General features: G+C 41.5%; 1 protein-coding gene across 2 annotated transcripts in view; it reads right to left on the bottom strand.

Annotated features, from left to right (window-relative positions):
- The window catches only part of LOC124595552 (exocyst complex component 7), a 123,857-nt gene extending 117,894 nt beyond the window's left edge, over nucleotides 1–5,963 (bottom strand). For both annotated transcript variants that reach the window (XM_047134332.1, XM_047134333.1), the window contains exons 1-3: nucleotides 5,837–5,963; nucleotides 5,574–5,739; nucleotides 3,742–3,932 (exon numbers count right to left, since the gene is read on the bottom strand). In XM_047134332.1, coding sequence (XP_046990288.1) covers nucleotides 3,742–3,932; nucleotides 5,574–5,739; nucleotides 5,837–5,887 — 408 coding nt within the window. In that variant the 5' untranslated portion in view covers nucleotides 5,888–5,963. The remainder of the gene's footprint in view (nucleotides 1–3,741; nucleotides 3,933–5,573; nucleotides 5,740–5,836) is intronic.
- Between the last annotated feature and the right edge of the window lie 11,321 nt (nucleotides 5,964–17,284).

The following is a 17,284-nucleotide window of genomic DNA, read 5'->3' as shown; positions in this document are numbered from 1 at the left end:
AAATTTAATCCTTGCTTCAATAACAGTATTTATAGCTATTATGATACTCACAAAAAATGGACCATGGTGTTTATTACAATCACCGACGACAACTACATTTATGATAGGAGAGCATACTTCAGACCCCTCTTTTAGGTGCAATATATTTAAATCCATTATAAAAAGCTTTCAGTTATTGGTATTTTTTTCCTCCTACAACAACCTGCCTCCCCTAAATCTTTTTCTTTTCCACTCCATCAGCATCATCAGAACAACATGCATCATTCTTACTTTGCAATACTTCAGTCATTATGAATTACACTTCTATACAGCCCACTTACTGTTTTGCTCCCCACATCCACAAGAGTGATTTAATTATTTTATCTTTCTTGTAGGAGGCAGTTACTTCAACTGTAAGTATTAGATTACACATGACTGTTCTCCTACTTGCCATTTTTGAGGCCACCTGCTAATTAGATCAGTGGTGACAGTGAAAGTTGTTATTACTGCTCTGCTTCAGATTCAGTGACACACGTTTGCTACCTTGCTCTATTTATAAAGTTACAGTACCATTTTTCAATGTAATCACCACAGCTGTCGAGGCACTTATTGTAAGGTGGGGCCAATATTTCAGTTCCCTTGTTGCTCTCCATCACTGCTTGCTGTTTCCCACCCAAAACTTCATTTAGTTTCAGAAACAAGAGAAAATCATTCGGTCCCAAGTCAGGGCTATAAGGAGGATGTCCAGAGTCGAAAACAAGTTTGACAACAGCATTGCATTCCACATTTTTCATTTTGGATAGTGTACTGAAATTAGTGAAGAGTTTCACAACAGGTGTCTGAATTGATAATTCAAACTCCTTGCATGAACTCCAAAGGATCACACCATTTTTTCCCAAAACATTGTTGCCACCACTTTCTGGTGTTGAGATTTGGTTTTTCTTTTTTGGGCCTTGAGGAAGGAGTGAGCGATGCCACTCCACAGACTGATACTAGTTCTCTGGAATCTTGAATACAACCCCGACTTCCGTTATTATCCAGTCAAGAAATTTTTCACCAACATTGTCTTATTCAGACAAAAATTCAAGGGCTTCCCCCACCAGTTTAATGTTATAGACATCTGTCAAATAGACATACATGGAGCACATATGTTTTTGTAGCCAAGATGCTGTGTCACAATTTCACTCAGATGCAAATGTGAAATTTGTGGGATGGATTCATGTAATATGCTTAAAGCAAACTGCTGGTTTTCCTGAATATTTTCCTTGAGCACACTGCTTCTTCTTTGATTAAATGAATTCACTATTTCCTCATTGACTACTTGTTCATTGCACTGTCGCCATAAATCTTGCTTATTTGCTTATAAATTTAAAAATTGGTGAAGGACCAGTGCTGGGCGTGATGTGCAACCATTGTTTACTTTCTGGATGATCCTCAAATGTACGCTGCATGCATGAATAAATAACTATTATATATTTTGATATACCTCTTAGCTTCATATGAAAAAATTGTCCAAAGACAGTAGACAATTGTCATCAGAAGACCCAACTCCAAATATTATGCTGAAAGTGGGCAAAAACATATCACAGAATGTCCCATTCAAGAACAATAGATACTTTCTTCAGCAAAGAAAGAAATCACTAAATACCCATACTAAGAAGGAACCACATGTTAGGAGAAGGTAATGGAGAGTAACTTCTGTTGCTAATATCTTTCAAACCTACCTATTTAATGCCAATACTTAGAAGTATCGTAAGTGGAAAGATACTACCACAGTCTAACTGTGATACTACTCCAAATGTCATCTCATGCAGTGTCTATCATCTCAGCCCTTGTTGTCTCACTTTCATTCCTATGACTTTAATCTCAGTCCAGGTTGAGGATACTGAGCAAGCTATCTTTCTATCAACTTTCCACATTTTCTTATTTTTGGTGCAAATGATAAAAGCTGAAGCTTATTGTTGGGGACTACAATTTATATGGTATTACAAATATGGGTTACAGTTCATGTGTTTAGATAACATTGCTCATATTTCACTACACATGCTACAACAGACCATGTCTTTGGCCTATTTCAGACCTAAATATGAGGTACTAGATTTTGTGGAAAGGTATTGTACCATGTACTTCCTTCTTCATTGTTGTTGTTGTGGTCTTCAGTCCTGAGACTTGTTTGATGCAGCTCTCCATGCTAATCTATCCTGTGCAAGCTCCTTCATCTCCCAGTACCTACTGCAGCCTACATCCTTCTGAATCTCCTTAGTGTATTCATCTCTTGGTCTCCCTCTACGATTTTTACCCTCCACACTGCCCTCCAATGCTAAATTTGTGATCCCTTGATGCCTCAGGACATGTCCTACCAATCGATCCCTTCTTCTAGTCAAGTTGTGCCACAAACTTCTCTTCTCCCCAATCCTATTCAATAGCTCCTCATTAGTTACATGATCTACCCACCTAATCTTCAACATTCTTCTGTAGCACCACATTTCGAAAGCTTCTATTCTCTTCTTGTCCAAACTATTTATTGTCCATGTTTCACTTCCATACATGGCTACACTCCATACAAATACTTTCAGAAACGACTTCCTGACACTTAAATCTATACTTGATGTTAACAAATTTCTCTTCTTCAGAAACACTTTCCTTGCCATTGCCAGTCTACATTTTATATCCTCTCTACTTTGACCATCATCAATTATTTTGCTCCCCAAGTAGCAAAACTCCTTTACCACTTTAAGTGTCTCATTTCCTAATCTAATTACCTCAGCATCAACTGACTTAATTCGACTACATTCCATTATCCTCGTTTTCATTTTGTTGATGTTCATCTTATATCCTCCCTTCAAGACACCATCCATTCCGTTCAACTGCTCTTCCAAGTCCTTTGCTGTCTCTGACAGAATTACAATGTCATCGGCAAACCTCAAAGTTTTTATTTCTTCTCCATGGATTTTAATACCTACTCCAAATTTTTCTTTTGTTTCCTTTACCGCTTGCTCAATATACAGATTGAATAACATCGGGGAGAGGCCTACAACCCTGTCTCACTCCCTTCCCAACCACTGCTTCCCTTTCATGCCCCTCGACTCTTATAACTGCCATCTGGTTTCTGTACAAATTGTAAATAGCCTTTCACTCCCTGTATTTTACCCCTGCCACCTTTGGAATTTGAAAGAGAGTATTCCAGTCAACATTGTCAAAAGCTTTCTCTAAGTCTACAAATGCTAGAAACGTAGGTTTGCCTTTTCTTAATCTTTCTTCTAAAATAAGTCATAAGGTCAGTATTGCCTCACGAGTTCCAACATTCCTACGGAATCCAAACTGATCTTCCCCGAAGTCGGCCTCTACCAGTTCTACATTCTTCATTAGCCACTTATAATCATGACAGGTAGTCATTCAATACTCTCTCTCCCTCTCACCCCCCCCTCCCTCTCCTGTTGCTTGGAAGAGACAAATAGGCTGCCAATGCATCTGTATATCAACATTAAATATAGGACAACAATACAGAAAGGACAGGCTGCTACTCACCACAGAGGATGAATTAAGTTGTAGTTAGGCATAATGTGTATGGACTGTTAGATATTATTTAGATATTGGATTAAGTCCTTCATATCTCTCTCTCTCTCTCTCTCTCTCTCTCTCTCCCTCTCTCTCTCTCTCTCTCTCTCTCTCTCACACACACACACACACACACACACACACACACACACACACACACACACACACACATTATTGAAAGCAAAAGCAAAAAAAGTTACTCACTATGTTTTCGAGTTCAACACTCTGTGGATTATTCTTTTCAAAGTAACGTTGTGCTGTCTGAAGTCTATCCATCGCTGCCAGGAAAGGCTCCAATCCTGGAGCAGGCCCTGCTTGCACTACCTGTGCTACTTCTTGGCTGACACTGTAGAAACCAATGACATGATCCAGTGCCTTAAGTGCTTTTTCAATGTCTGGTGTTGGCAGTCAAGGATGTTTTCTTTGTCAGACTGCTATCAAATAAATCTCTTATAAGGATAATAATAATAAAACCTGAATTCCAAAAAATGATTAGAACTATTTTATTTATTAGCTTTCGTCTCCATATTGCTTGATCTGAAAAATTTATGGTTGAATGCATTTTTAACTTAGCAAAATGTTGGGACTACTTTAGTTCCTCACATTACAGATGAAAACCCACCAGCCTGCTATCTATTTTCCCATTAGCACTATAATTTTGTTTGTCTAGAAACATTTAAATGGGTCTTCAAACTTATTGAACACTATTAGCTGAGTAGTAATTTAAACTGAAGCAGTATGGCTCAAAAATTACAGTTTTCTTTAATGTAAGAGAGCTGCCTCTGTTTTACACATTAGTGCAGAAAGTTTCTGTTTTATTTTGTAACTTGTCCTGACCTGCCATTTGTTCTTTATACTGTTTCCCACAGTACATGATTCCATGATTGTAAATACAACTTTTGAAAACAAACTTTTACCGGGATACTTCTAGTATTAATAAAGTAACTAAACTATAGTATCACAAACTAAATAAACCAGACAATGTAAACAAAAGTTTTCATTGTCAAAATTTGTTTTAAACTAGAAAAAAAACTGAATACACTAACCAACAGTGAAAATGTAACTGGGATGAATTAACTGTTTGTTAACTATATCGACCACTTCGATAACGAAAATGACAATGAGAAACTCATTATATTATAATTACTCCTGCTCCATGTTCTCATTATGAGATTGGAAAGTGTAAGACTCTGTGTGACAATATATGTTATTTAGGAAAATTACCTGTCACTTGACAGATTACTTCACTGGGAGGTTGAAAACAGTCTCCTTGTCAGCAGTAAGTGGTGTTAATCTGTCTTTTCTAGAGATATCTGACTGACTCTGATATCATGTTGAAATGGAATGATTTATTGAAACTTCTCTTCCTTTCATTAGTTACTCAACAGAATTTTGCTCTTGCAAAATGAAACAGTGTAAGGTTTTTCTGTTAATAGTATGTGTCTAGACAAGCATTGTTCCCCACCTGTGCCTAATTCATTGCATCTGTAACAGGACAGGTTATCCTTAATGAAATGGATGCTTCACTGACACTGAATACCACAATGTCATAGGTGATGCTAATAAGCTCAAACACAGCCTTCATTTTCGTGGATTGGTAGGATTCTTACAATATTGAGTTACAGTATACTTAATGATAGACTTCACAATATTTTATGATTTCTACGAAATATGGTTTTACATTCAGTTGATGTAACAGTACTTTGTCTGTGAACAGTCTTTACAGACCTACTGATACCATCTATTTATGGTTTTCTGCAAACTTAACCTAAAAATACCTAGTAAATATTTTTGTATTATGTTCACACTGCTGTGACAGTTTACTATTTGAAGTGTATACAATGAACGCACAAATTTGTTTGTTTCACATATGACTCTGAAGAAAAATGTTTTTGTTGTACACAGAGTAATTCCTCTACTGAAGATACCTTAGCACAATAAATCAGATTCATAACACAATGACCACATGAAGTCTTTTTTTTTTTTTTCTCGGACTACAGATTACAATTTAAACTTTCTTAATTTCAAAAGGATACTTTCCTGACGTTTCTGTAAGTTGCCAGTTTCATTGTAAACTGGTAATATAGTCTCCTCCAAACGTGCCAATCGATGTTCAAAGGAATCTAGTATATTAATCATACCTTTTGTTAGGTGATTACTTTTGCCCTTGAGTTCCTTTAGCATATTCAAGTTATTCAACTCCTTCAACAAGAAACGTACGTTAAGTATTACCATGTTTTCCGAGAAAGCTCTCAAAGCAACAATAAAACAATGTAATCGAAAATATTTATTAACAAACCTTTTCAAGTTTTGATTCGATTTCGCATTTTCGTTCCGTTGCGTCATGCATTTTCGTAAACTGTTTGTATCGATGACTTTGTCAATACAGTACATAACCTAACACAAGCATAAACGCCTTCTTCGTCTTGACAGCTGACAATTGAATCACTGATAAACAAACAGTGTCGCCAACCTTGCGCGGTGGTAGAAAATTCCCCTTTCAAACCTTCTGAAAGATAAAAATGTGTAATCAGTTCGCAAACGAATATCGTTTAACGTAGCTGTTATATTCGATAGTTTCTAGTGCCGATGCACCTATCGTCTTCCTTTTAACATTGTGTTTTTATTGAAAGTGCTTAGATCATATATACTCACCGTGAAATCTGGGACAGGTATCGGTAACTTAGGTAGAACCTCAATCAAAATTGTTTCATACAACTGTGCATAAAAGGTTTTAATTCATCAGGTGTTTTATAATCAAACCTCAAAACACAAAATTAAAACGTGCTCACATTCTGCAGTTATTATAAAAGAAAGCGGAAGAATTTAAAATTACTGTCGCAGCAATGACAATAATGTGATTGCTATGGACACTGGTTGATGTTGGGGAGAAACAGAAACACAGTTTACACTGCTGGCCATTAAAATTGTACACTGGTACTTATAGCAAATACCGGTAATGTAAATTTACTTATACAGCATGGCACGAAGAACATGATTAAATTTGTAGGTGATTTGAGGGGTATTAAGGATGCGAATTTTAGTACACATAGTTACTAACTGGCACAAACAGTGGCTCGTCCTGGACGGGAATGTAGTCGAACTGAGCTTGGATGATTCAGTTACATCATTCCATGTGACAATTGCGGTGGTTGGCAAGAAATGGCAAGCCAGTCTCTCGGCAACCCCTTTCCTGATGATTTCAGGAATGGATAAATTCGAGGGAATGTGCTGCTCATGCCAGAATCGATCACCGTCTGGACTGAGGTAGTTCTGGGCAATGAACGGTCTTGCGTAATCTTGTTGAAAATAGGTCGCAGCTACTGGCCTTAAGCCGTCATAAATGTAACTACAGCTGCCAAAATTGCCAGCAATGCAAAACAGACGTGACCGTTTAGTGTGCCGGTACCCAATTAGCACCCCATACCATCATGCCAGATTCTAGGCCCATATGACGATAGCGAAAGCAATCTGACAATGTTCGTTCTCCTCGGAGTTCTCCTCACACACACACACACACACACACACACACACACACAGATACACGAGAAATCATTTCTTTTATAGGATACTGTTCTGAATTTCTGTTTTTTTAAAACATGATTTCTTATAATCAAAACAACACAACCACAATATTTAACAACAAGTGCTGCCGTCTGTCCCCGTAGCAGTGTCACTTTATACATACATATCGGCACAACTCGCTAGTTTTCGTGACTATGACGCCATGTTTTCAATTGCTGCCAAAGGCAGTGTTCAAACAGTTGCATCGTAGCTGCTCGATGAAGCGGATATTTGGGTGAACACTTGCCTTCCTAGGTTTTTAGGAAGGCTCACCATGACTTTTCTGGAAACTTGTATTTGCTGATTGAAATATTTCATTCACTATCACGTTGTTGTAGTTACATAGTACCTTGCCGCATGCTACTGGCTATCGCATTACCTTGATCACCCATTGTCTGCTCGCTGGTGCCCGAGACAGCGGCAAATTATATAGTGTGTCACGTAAGGAATGCAATTTTTCAATTGAGCGCTTCTTTCAGTTTACTAGGTTGCCGGACATGGAATTGAAGCTACTACTATTTGTTGATATTGCGATTACCAATTGCCATTGTCAGCTGGCATTTGTGCGTACTGTTATCAATTGTAATGGAGCGATATACGATGGATCAACGCTTCCAGATTTTGAAAGTGCATTTCAAGTACAGTGAATGCTATACAGAGAACGTTCGAAGACTTCCTTTAATTTTTGGTGGGCGAATGTGCCTAATATGTCAGCAGTGCAGAGATTGGTATGGAAATTTGAAGATATAGGATCGACAGTGAACATCACATTACCTGTACGTCCTCATTCTCTTCGACCGGTAGAGAATGTCGCTCTCGTCAGTGAGAGCGTCGCTGCGAGTGCAATGAAGACGATTCGCCGCTGTTCTCAACACTTCGAGAAGCAATCTGCATCGAATTTTAAGTGAAGATTTGCATTTGCATCTTTTTACGATTCAGCTAACACAAGAGCTGAAGCCGAAGGACCATTTGAAGCGTCGGGTATTTGCTGAATGCGTATTCAGAAAACAAGAGTTCGATAGTGATTTTCATAAGGAAATAACCTTCAATGACGAGGCACACTTCCAACTTAATGGTTATGTGAATACGCAAAATTGCCGGATCCGGAGCACAGAGAATCCTCACAAAGTCTAAGAGAAGCGTCTTAATCCACAACAAGACACTATTGGATGCGCATTACGGCTGGCAGACGAATTGAACCACACTTTTTTGAAGACGGGACTGGAAAAACAGCGACAGTGTTTGGTGATTATTATCACCATATGATAACACAGTTTTTGTGGCTGCAAGTGGAAGAACTGAATGTGGAACACTTGTGGTTCTAGCAGGATGGGGCAACTTGCCACATTTCCTTTGAAACAACAAGGTTGCTAAGAGAAAGAATGCGTCCTCGTCTCATCTCTCACAACGGTGATCATAAATGGCCACCGAGATGGTGTGATTTGACACCATGTGACTTTTTGTGGGGATGTGTCAAATCTTGTGTTTACGTGAACAATCTACGAGCCATCTCTTAACTCAAGGCAGAAATTCGGTGTGTCGTGGGTCAAACTGAAGCGAAACTTTGCTCTAGAGTCGTCAAAAACTTTGTCCACCAAGTGGAGGCGTCCAAACGAAGCCATAGAGGACATTTGCTTGATATTTTGTTTCATGTTTAATCGCAGTCTTTGCGTTTCATATTGACATAATAAAACTAGCAATTTTCAAATAAATTATGTGTTTCATTATTACATTAAAAACTTCGTTCTTTATGGACCACCCTATAGTTACATTGTGATTTAATACACGTGTACCGTCAGTGTCGAGTTGTTCCAGTGAGTTAAAAAAAAATTCCCTGGGAGGTGTCGGAACTTCGTTCCGACCGAAATTAAGCCCTGGATAGTCCACAGCAATGCTTTATGCAAGACCGGAACTCTTCTGAAAAGACAACATGATGTCACTCCTGTGTCGTTGTCGTTGGGTGCACCATTGTCGTCGCACCTCTCTCGGCCACCGTGTCAATGGAGGTCATCCTGGCATTCTGCGTTTCTCTATTGTATGTTTGGATATTTGCCTTGTTGCAAAATAGTCCATTTTATGAATTAAGGTATGTGATGTAGCTGTATGTTTTTGGATGGCCGAGGGAACAAATATGTTTATCCCCTTAGGGGCTAATCACAAGTGGCCATTGAGGTCCTTCATGGCTTTGGGTATGGCCCAGCTGAACCCATCGATTTCCTAGTGACATGGCAGTCGTGGGGTCCCAGCCAAAGAAAGTTGGGGACCAGATGTTGTGTTGTTCTCATCATCATGGACACACAAGTCATCCAACATGTCATCAACTGGGAAGGTTAACTTCCACAGATGAGGACTTCTGGCCATCAATGCCATACAAACATTTCATGTCATTTCAGACAAACAATATTCAAATGTGATTTCTAAATGAATAACTTGCAGCGAATCTTTCATTGTATACAGAATGTAGATGACGGTACTCCAACTTACTTTTTTGGACAGTTGTGCTAAAATGTTCATTCACTGCATATCCAGGCATGTAATACACTTCATGCCAGTTTTATGTTTGTTACATGCCACCATCATAGTGTTGCTATTTTAATGCCCAGTTTGATGAAGGTGAATGAAAACTCCAATGCACAATTTCCTTTCATATCATCTGCATGTGCGAGCTCATATATTGGATAATACCCAATGTGTAACTGTTGTGTATGTGGATTTAGAACTCTCAACACCGAGGTTATTAGCGCCCTTGTAAGCGAAAAAGAAAACGGTTGTTAAGGGTAGAGAAAAGATATACTGTGCATTGAAACCATGCTCATTTCTTACTCTCAGAAATTATAGTATTTTATTGTCATAGACTGGTTAAAGCACATCTCTATTGCGTTCCAAATTGACAGCCAACATGCTACCTATATTTGCTGAAGTGCTGACTAGGTAGTAGATAGACTACTGTCTAACAGCTGATTGCCTAGTAAAGAATAACGAGGAAAGGAAAAGATGTTCGACACTGCTATTTACCTCACCTTTCTCTTGTAGACTAGACCCAATATCTCTCCTGATACCATCTGTTAAGTCATCAGTGTATGTAGAGCACTAAGTTTGCCATTTTAAGCGTAGGTAGAACATTTATTGGTCTTAAACCTGAAAGACTATTTTTGCGTCCATGACCGAGTGGGAACGACATGCTACTAATGTGATCCAAGTAGCCAGAACAATAACACTTTATAAAGACAATGAACAAACACAACAATAGCATCTAGGGGCATAACTCGGTGCAAGATTAGAGTCTCTCACTGTATACTGGAATATTCTAGGAATGGTTGTATGTGGCTGCAATAGTTGTAGAATGAAATCCTGCTAGGCAGAAGGCTTGGAGACAATGAATCTGTAGTGTCACCGCCAGACACCACACTTGCTAGGTGGTAGCCTTTAAATCGACCGCGGTCCGTTAGTATACGTCGGACCCGCGTGTCGCCACTATCAGTGATTGCAGACCGAGCGCCGCCACACGGCAGGTCTAGAGAGACTTCCTAGCACTCGCCCCAGTTGTACAACCGACTTTGCTAGCGATGGTTCACTGACAAAATACGCTCTCATTTGCCGAGACGATAGTTAGCATAGCCTTCAGCTACGTCAATTGCTACGACCTAGCAAGGCGCCATTACCAGTTACTATTGATACTGAATCATGTACAGCCAAGAACGACGCTCATTATTAATGGATTAAAGTTAAATATTCCACCAGCTACGTCCGTTTTTCTAAATTCTAATTTCCTTGTCCTGTTCCAGATCTCACGCCAGCCTGCGTGAGCTAAAACGCGTACCTTTCGGCTTCCTCTAATAACACGGTGTTGGCTCTCCTGCCAACCCACAACAGAATCAATGTAGAGAAACCACCCAGAAATGGTCTGGAAATCTGATATGCGGACAATGATGTACTCCTCAGTCTTTGTTTATGGGTGAAGTCCATAGCAGCTGGTACCACATGGAGCAATAGCTCTGACAATGTTGGAGATGATGCTCTGCAGAGCAGTGTGGAGAAGACACAAAGAGAGGGCCCAGTGGTTTCTGCGAAGCTCTCCTAGACCTTTGCCTGTGGACTTTAGCTGGAGGGTCCACAAAGTGCGGTGAGCTCGATCCAGAGAGAGTGGTACACTCAATGATGGGAGCACTGTTTTGAGGGACCATTGGCAGTTGCTGTCAAGCTACAGAGTGACTTCTGATGTGAACTGCTGTAGATGGGCCAAGCAGCAACCTATATAGCCAGGTCGTGGATGGATACGGAAACCAGCGCTTGGCGGCACATGACTGGTGCCACCAATGAAGTGCTAGTTGTGGTAGCGTCATATGTGGTGAGGCTCACTCCACCATGAACTGTGTTGACTGCTGGAGACTCAGAGGGAAAACAGTTATGCATGTTCTTGTGTACAGTGGATTATTTTCCTGTTAGTGCCAGAGCCCATGTAGCAAGCGGGCAAGGAAGGCGACCACTCATGGTGCATGGTTGTATGAGCAGTTGTTGGATCACAGGCGCTAACCGTATGATATAGATCCTACCCTCTCTTAGGAAGAGATGGCGACACCATCTCAGAGATGATGTAACCCTGCAAGGGAGGAGATATCGCAGAGTGGTGAGGAAGTCCCTGAAAGGTGTATACGAGGTGAAGGAGGCCCAATCCCAGTGAGCCGGGACCAGAGGCAGGCCACATGTATGTGGTTGCAGCAGGAAGAGAAACAAACTGGGCTGTCATGGTGGAACGATGGCTCTGCTACGAAAAATGGCACCAGAGTCATGGTCCAGGTTTTCAACAAATCTTCCATGATGGCAGCGCCGAAAGTGCAGTGAAAGCCAAACGGTGCTGCTGAGGCAGCCAGACGCAGAAAGACGACCACCTGACATAGTGTGGAAGGTCCAGGAGGGCGCATGTGGCAGTCACGACTGGAGACTGTGGAGAATGGTGTCTGTGCCAGGGTGGCGCGTGATGGATACTGTGAAAGACACTGTGCAAGCTGGAGAATCACCAGTCGACACAACAAAAGTGCAACATGAGGAGCGAGGCCCACCGAGAGAGAAGGACAGCGGGATGGTAGAAGAGAGGGTTGGTGGCGTCAGAGCTTGTGTCGACTAGACCAGTGTCAGCAGGACCGACTTCGACAATGCTGGCATCGACAGGGCCAGTATCAGCAGAGCTGGCATCGACTAGGCCAGTGGTACAGGGCTGGTGTCGACAGGCCAGCATCGATAGGGCCCGCATTGGCAGGGGCCAATCTTTACACGTGTCAGTGCCTTTTGCAATGACACCCACAGTGACAACACCTGGTGCAACAGAGGATGCAATGGAGGATTCAGGAGGAGAGGTCAGGAAGGAGGACCCAGCCAGGAGTCCCAAGAGGAAAGAGAAAATGCCCCTGAAGAGAAATGGGGCGCAGAATCATGAGATCAGCAGTTATCAGCATAGTAGACCATGAGTTGGTCCCAAAGGTGAGTATAGGAGAGAGTGAAAAGGTCGGCCCCAAGGTTAAGAGACTAATGGATGTTATAGGCCAAAGAACCAGAGGAGAAAAGCTTGTCGACGAGAGTTCTCGTGAATCATGTAGGCTAAGAAGTACTTTCCAGCCAGATAAGGACGTTTAGTCATAGCTCTAAGGTGTCATCGAAGACCTGAAGCGGCAGGTGCTGTGGCGTCCTTGCCTGGGGTGGTGCAGCGACTGGGTGGGTGAGTCAGTGCAACATAAACACAGTATTGTGTTTCATAGTACTGATGTTGCACTGTAAGGTCTGTAACAGGAGCAATTGCACCAAAAAAAACAAGTGCTGCCATGCTGTAGCGAATAAGAATGAACCGAAAAGAGGCTACACTGGGCGAGACCCAAGCCTGTCTCTAAAAGGTGCAACCCGAAAATCAACAATCCTCATTGCCAGTTTTCTGTTCAATGGGAACGACATGCTGTTAGGTAAGAGACTAGTTAGCCAAAACAATATAGCTCTTTTATGTCAATGAACAAACACTACAGTAGTCTCCAGGTAAATAACTTGATGCTGGCTTAGAGTACGTCACTCTGCACTGGAATGTGCTGAGAATGGTTGTAGGTGGCTTTAATCAGTGGCAGAACGAAGTTCGGCAAGGCAGAGGACTAGGAGACGAAGACCAAGGCGACATCTTACAAAGCAGCGCCGACAAGTCATTCAGCGACGGCCCATTGATTTGACATAGGGCCTGCGACGTGCTGCACTGTCTTTAAGTTGTGGGTGGAGCCCATGGTATGTGGTGTCCCACGAGTCAAAAGCTTGGAGACAATGTCGGACGTGACGTCCCACGAAGTTGTGCAGGGGCACTCGAGGTGGGTCAGCAGTTCGATACGCGGCCGGCAGACTGCTCCTTGATCTTCTGCTGTGGACTTCGACAGGAGGGATCGCAAAGTGCACCCGGCATTGATCCGGAGAAGCTGGTAGCCCATGTAGCGAACAGGCGACGAAGGTTACCACCCATGGTACAAAGCTGCAGGAGTAGTAATTGGATTGCAGGCGCTTGCCATATGATATAATAATTACATTCAATGATTTTGTTTGATCTGCATGTAATCAATAACCCATATTGATGGAAGTGATTATATGATTTGTCATATGCCTAAGTAAAGGAACTAACAGCCATAATTATACAGAGTGCCTCTTATTCTGACCTATTTTTAAAAATTTCTGTAATTTTTGCTATGCATTTATTTTTGTTAGTAGTTTTAATGAAAATGAAGTATTAATGAAAAGTCTTACTTAAGTGAACAATTTTGTTGAAAAATGTGGCACGCAAAATTAAAATGTGTCGCTGATAACAATAATTTACGTTTGGAAGTAAAATAAAATATGTATTTTATTGTGTGTTGTTGTTATGGTCTTTCGTCCAAAGATTTTGATGCAGCTCACCATGTTACACTATCCTGTGCAGTCTCTTCATCTCCCAATGACTGCTGCAAGCTATAATCCTTCTGAATCTGCTTACTGTCCACGCTCCAGCCCGTAGAATGCCAGTTTTGTTTCTCCTGATTACGTCTCCTGAGTTGTCTCCATCAGAAGATCCGAATGGGGAACTATTTTACTCCGGAATGGCTACCGCCATCGTTTAATCATACAGTAAAGCTGCATGCTCGGGAAAAATTACAGCTGTAATTTCTCCTTGCTTTCATCGTTTGCAGTACCTGCACAACAAAGCCGTTTTGGTTGATATTACAAGGAACGATCAGTCAGTCATCCAGACTGTTGCTCTTGCTACTACCGAAAAAGGCTGCCACCCACCTTGAGGAACCTCATGTTTGTCCGGCCTTTCAAAAGATACCATCCCTCTCTGCATCGTCGAGGCACACAAGCCACCAACGGCGAGGTCCATGGTTCATGGGGTCAGGGGTGATCTTATTGTGTATGGCAAGTTATTGTACATTGCTCTTTGTATAGTGTACAATAAAAAACAGTTTTTTTGCCAGTAAATTACATATATTTTGCTTGCTTCTTCTATCATCACGTGTCGCTCCAGTTCCCAGTCGGCTTAAATCGTGTCTTCAGTATCTAATCTTCGACCTTTGAACTCCTATAATACCATATCGAAGTAGCAGCCTGAAATTTAGTGCAATAGCACGTAATTTCGTCAGAAAGTTCGAGGAAAGATGTCTTCCTCATTTTATATTCAAAGCTTAATATGTTAGAATCATGTGAATGAGCAGATCAGAGTATTTGTTGAAGTACATCGTTAAGTATTTTACTGACCAAAATGGTGCACTAATTTACTGTCATTTGTGTTTGTCATACCACTACTGAAAAAAGTGAGCTGCCTTACATTAGATTACTATACCATTAGAAGCAAAATTTTTTTACAAAATTTCCGTGCCATATGATGGATCTATAATGTATGCATGCAGCTTGGTTGTCGTCTGTCCTCGTTTAACTCAAAGACCAGTGAAGCACATTTAAAACACATCCACTTTTATCACAGAGGCACTATAACGTTAAACGCCCGAAAAGGGAATCACTTGCACAAATTCTTTGGGCGTCTGCCATACATAACCGGATTTATTTTTTGAGAAAATGTTGAAGAATGACCTATCGGATAATCAATAATCGTCAGTCTAAACAACATGATGTTGGTATCGTGAAGTGCTCTTCGCGGTGATATGGATTCTTAGACTTACTCCAAGGCGATTTTGATCGGTGTTTTACTAGATTGGCATTGCAGAAACAGGTCGTTCGAGGTTATGAGTTGAATTCTGTCATCTTATGTGTCAAAATAGCACCACAACTGTGTTAATTGTCCAACTTAATGCTAGACTGTCCAGAAAATTCTAAATTAGTGTCCGTCCTGTCACTTTTTAGTGATGCTGCCTTTCCACGAGTCGCGTGTCTCTACAGCTTTGTTATTGATGAACTCTGTGTAAATATGAAGTGGATGAAATGCATATGAAATGATATTCGTGCATTCCACTCAGATATGCTATTCTAGTGGCAGATTAAACCACAATTCTTCGCTGTTGTCCGCTTCAGTAGTCCTATTTCCACATACACCATTGAAGAGCTTCTGATAGTAGTGTTCGCAAATGAAATAAAATGATCGTACCGCACTATTGACCGGGAGACCCCGACTGCGATTGCTCGGCCGCCTGGTGCAAGTCTTTCTAAACTGACGGGAAAAAGGAGTTGTGCAACATAAGCGAAAGTTGGTAGGCGTGTAGATGATGTCTAGTCAAATTTTGCCCCAGTCGCATAAGAGTGGCGTTAGTAGCGCCATTATGACATAGCAAATCAAGTTTGCTTTAAATACAGGCTGTAACGGTCGTGAGAGTTAGTTGCCTTTGAGATTGGACGTGATGAGTTTATGTTAGTCAAGAAAGCCTTTAAGGCGACAAAGACGCCATTATCAACACCTCACCGAATTTGAACGAAGTCATGTAATAGGACTACCCAGAAGCAGGATGTTCCTTTTGCGATATTGCAGAAGGGCTTGGCAGGAATGTAGCATTTATACATGGTTGCTGGCAGCGGTGGTCATGAGAATGTACGGTCGCAAGAAGACCAGAATCCGGACGGCTACGTGACACTACCGAGAGGGAAGATGTGGTAGGCGTATGGTTCTGGGGCATCATACTGCATCTGCAGCAGCGATTTGAGCAGCAGTAGGCACCACAGTGACACAATGAACAGTTACAAATCAGTTATTTCAGACAGCTCCGAGCCAGATGCCCTGTAGTGTGCATTCCACTGAATCCAAACTACCGCCATTTGCGACTTCAATGGTTTTCATTGAAGGGCAGGGAGGAGGTCTTCTGTGTTCTCTGATGAAAGCTTGTTCTGCCTCGGTGCCAGTGATGGCAGTGTGTTGGTTAGAAGGAGGCTAGTTGGGGGCCTGCAACTAAATTGTCTGCGTGCTAGACACGCTGGACCTACACCTGGAGTTACGGTCTGGTGTGCGATTTCGTATGACAGCACGCGCCCTGACAGCTAATTTGTATGTCAGTCTGGTGATTCAACCTATTTTGCTTCCATTCATGAACAGCATTCCAACAGGATAACGCTCGCCCCACGTGTCGCTGTTGTTACCCAACTTGCTCTACAGAGTATCCACACGTTGCCTTGGCCTGCTTGATCAGAGATCTGTCTCTGATCGAGCATATATGGGACATCATCGCACAACTTCAGTATCACCCACAAACGGCATTGACCGTTCCTATACCGACCGACGAAATGCTACAGGCATCGAACTCCATCTCATAAACTGACATTCGGCACTCATACAACACAGTGCATGCACGTCTGCATGCTAGCATTCAACATTCTGGTGGTTACAACGGTTATTAATGTACCAGCATTTCACATTTGCGATGTCTTATCTCGTGCGTACGTTAGCATATGGTCTTGCAGCGTTAGTCACTTAAATACGTAGACGAATGTATTCCCGAAATTTCATTACTCTACATAAATTTTTTTTAGTGTTGCGATGTTTTTTCCGTTAGTGTATTTACAGTGTATTTGACGCCACTTCGGCGATATGCGCTTGTATGAAAATGAGATGAAATGAAGAGGAGAGCACAAACGCCCATTCCCCCTGCAAAAAAAGTCTCTGACCTACCCTAAGAGAGGCGGTGCTAACCCCTGATAAGGGGGTACGCTTTTTATTCGGAAATCTTAGAGGGAAAAGAACGGGTTTGGA

This window comes from Schistocerca americana, chromosome 2, assembly GCF_021461395.2.
Source record: "Schistocerca americana isolate TAMUIC-IGC-003095 chromosome 2, iqSchAmer2.1, whole genome shotgun sequence".
In the NCBI taxonomy this organism is placed as follows: Eukaryota; Metazoa; Arthropoda; class Insecta; order Orthoptera; family Acrididae; genus Schistocerca; species Schistocerca americana.
Note: the sequence above shows the minus strand (reverse complement) of the source record. Positions and strands in the feature narration are given on the sequence as shown.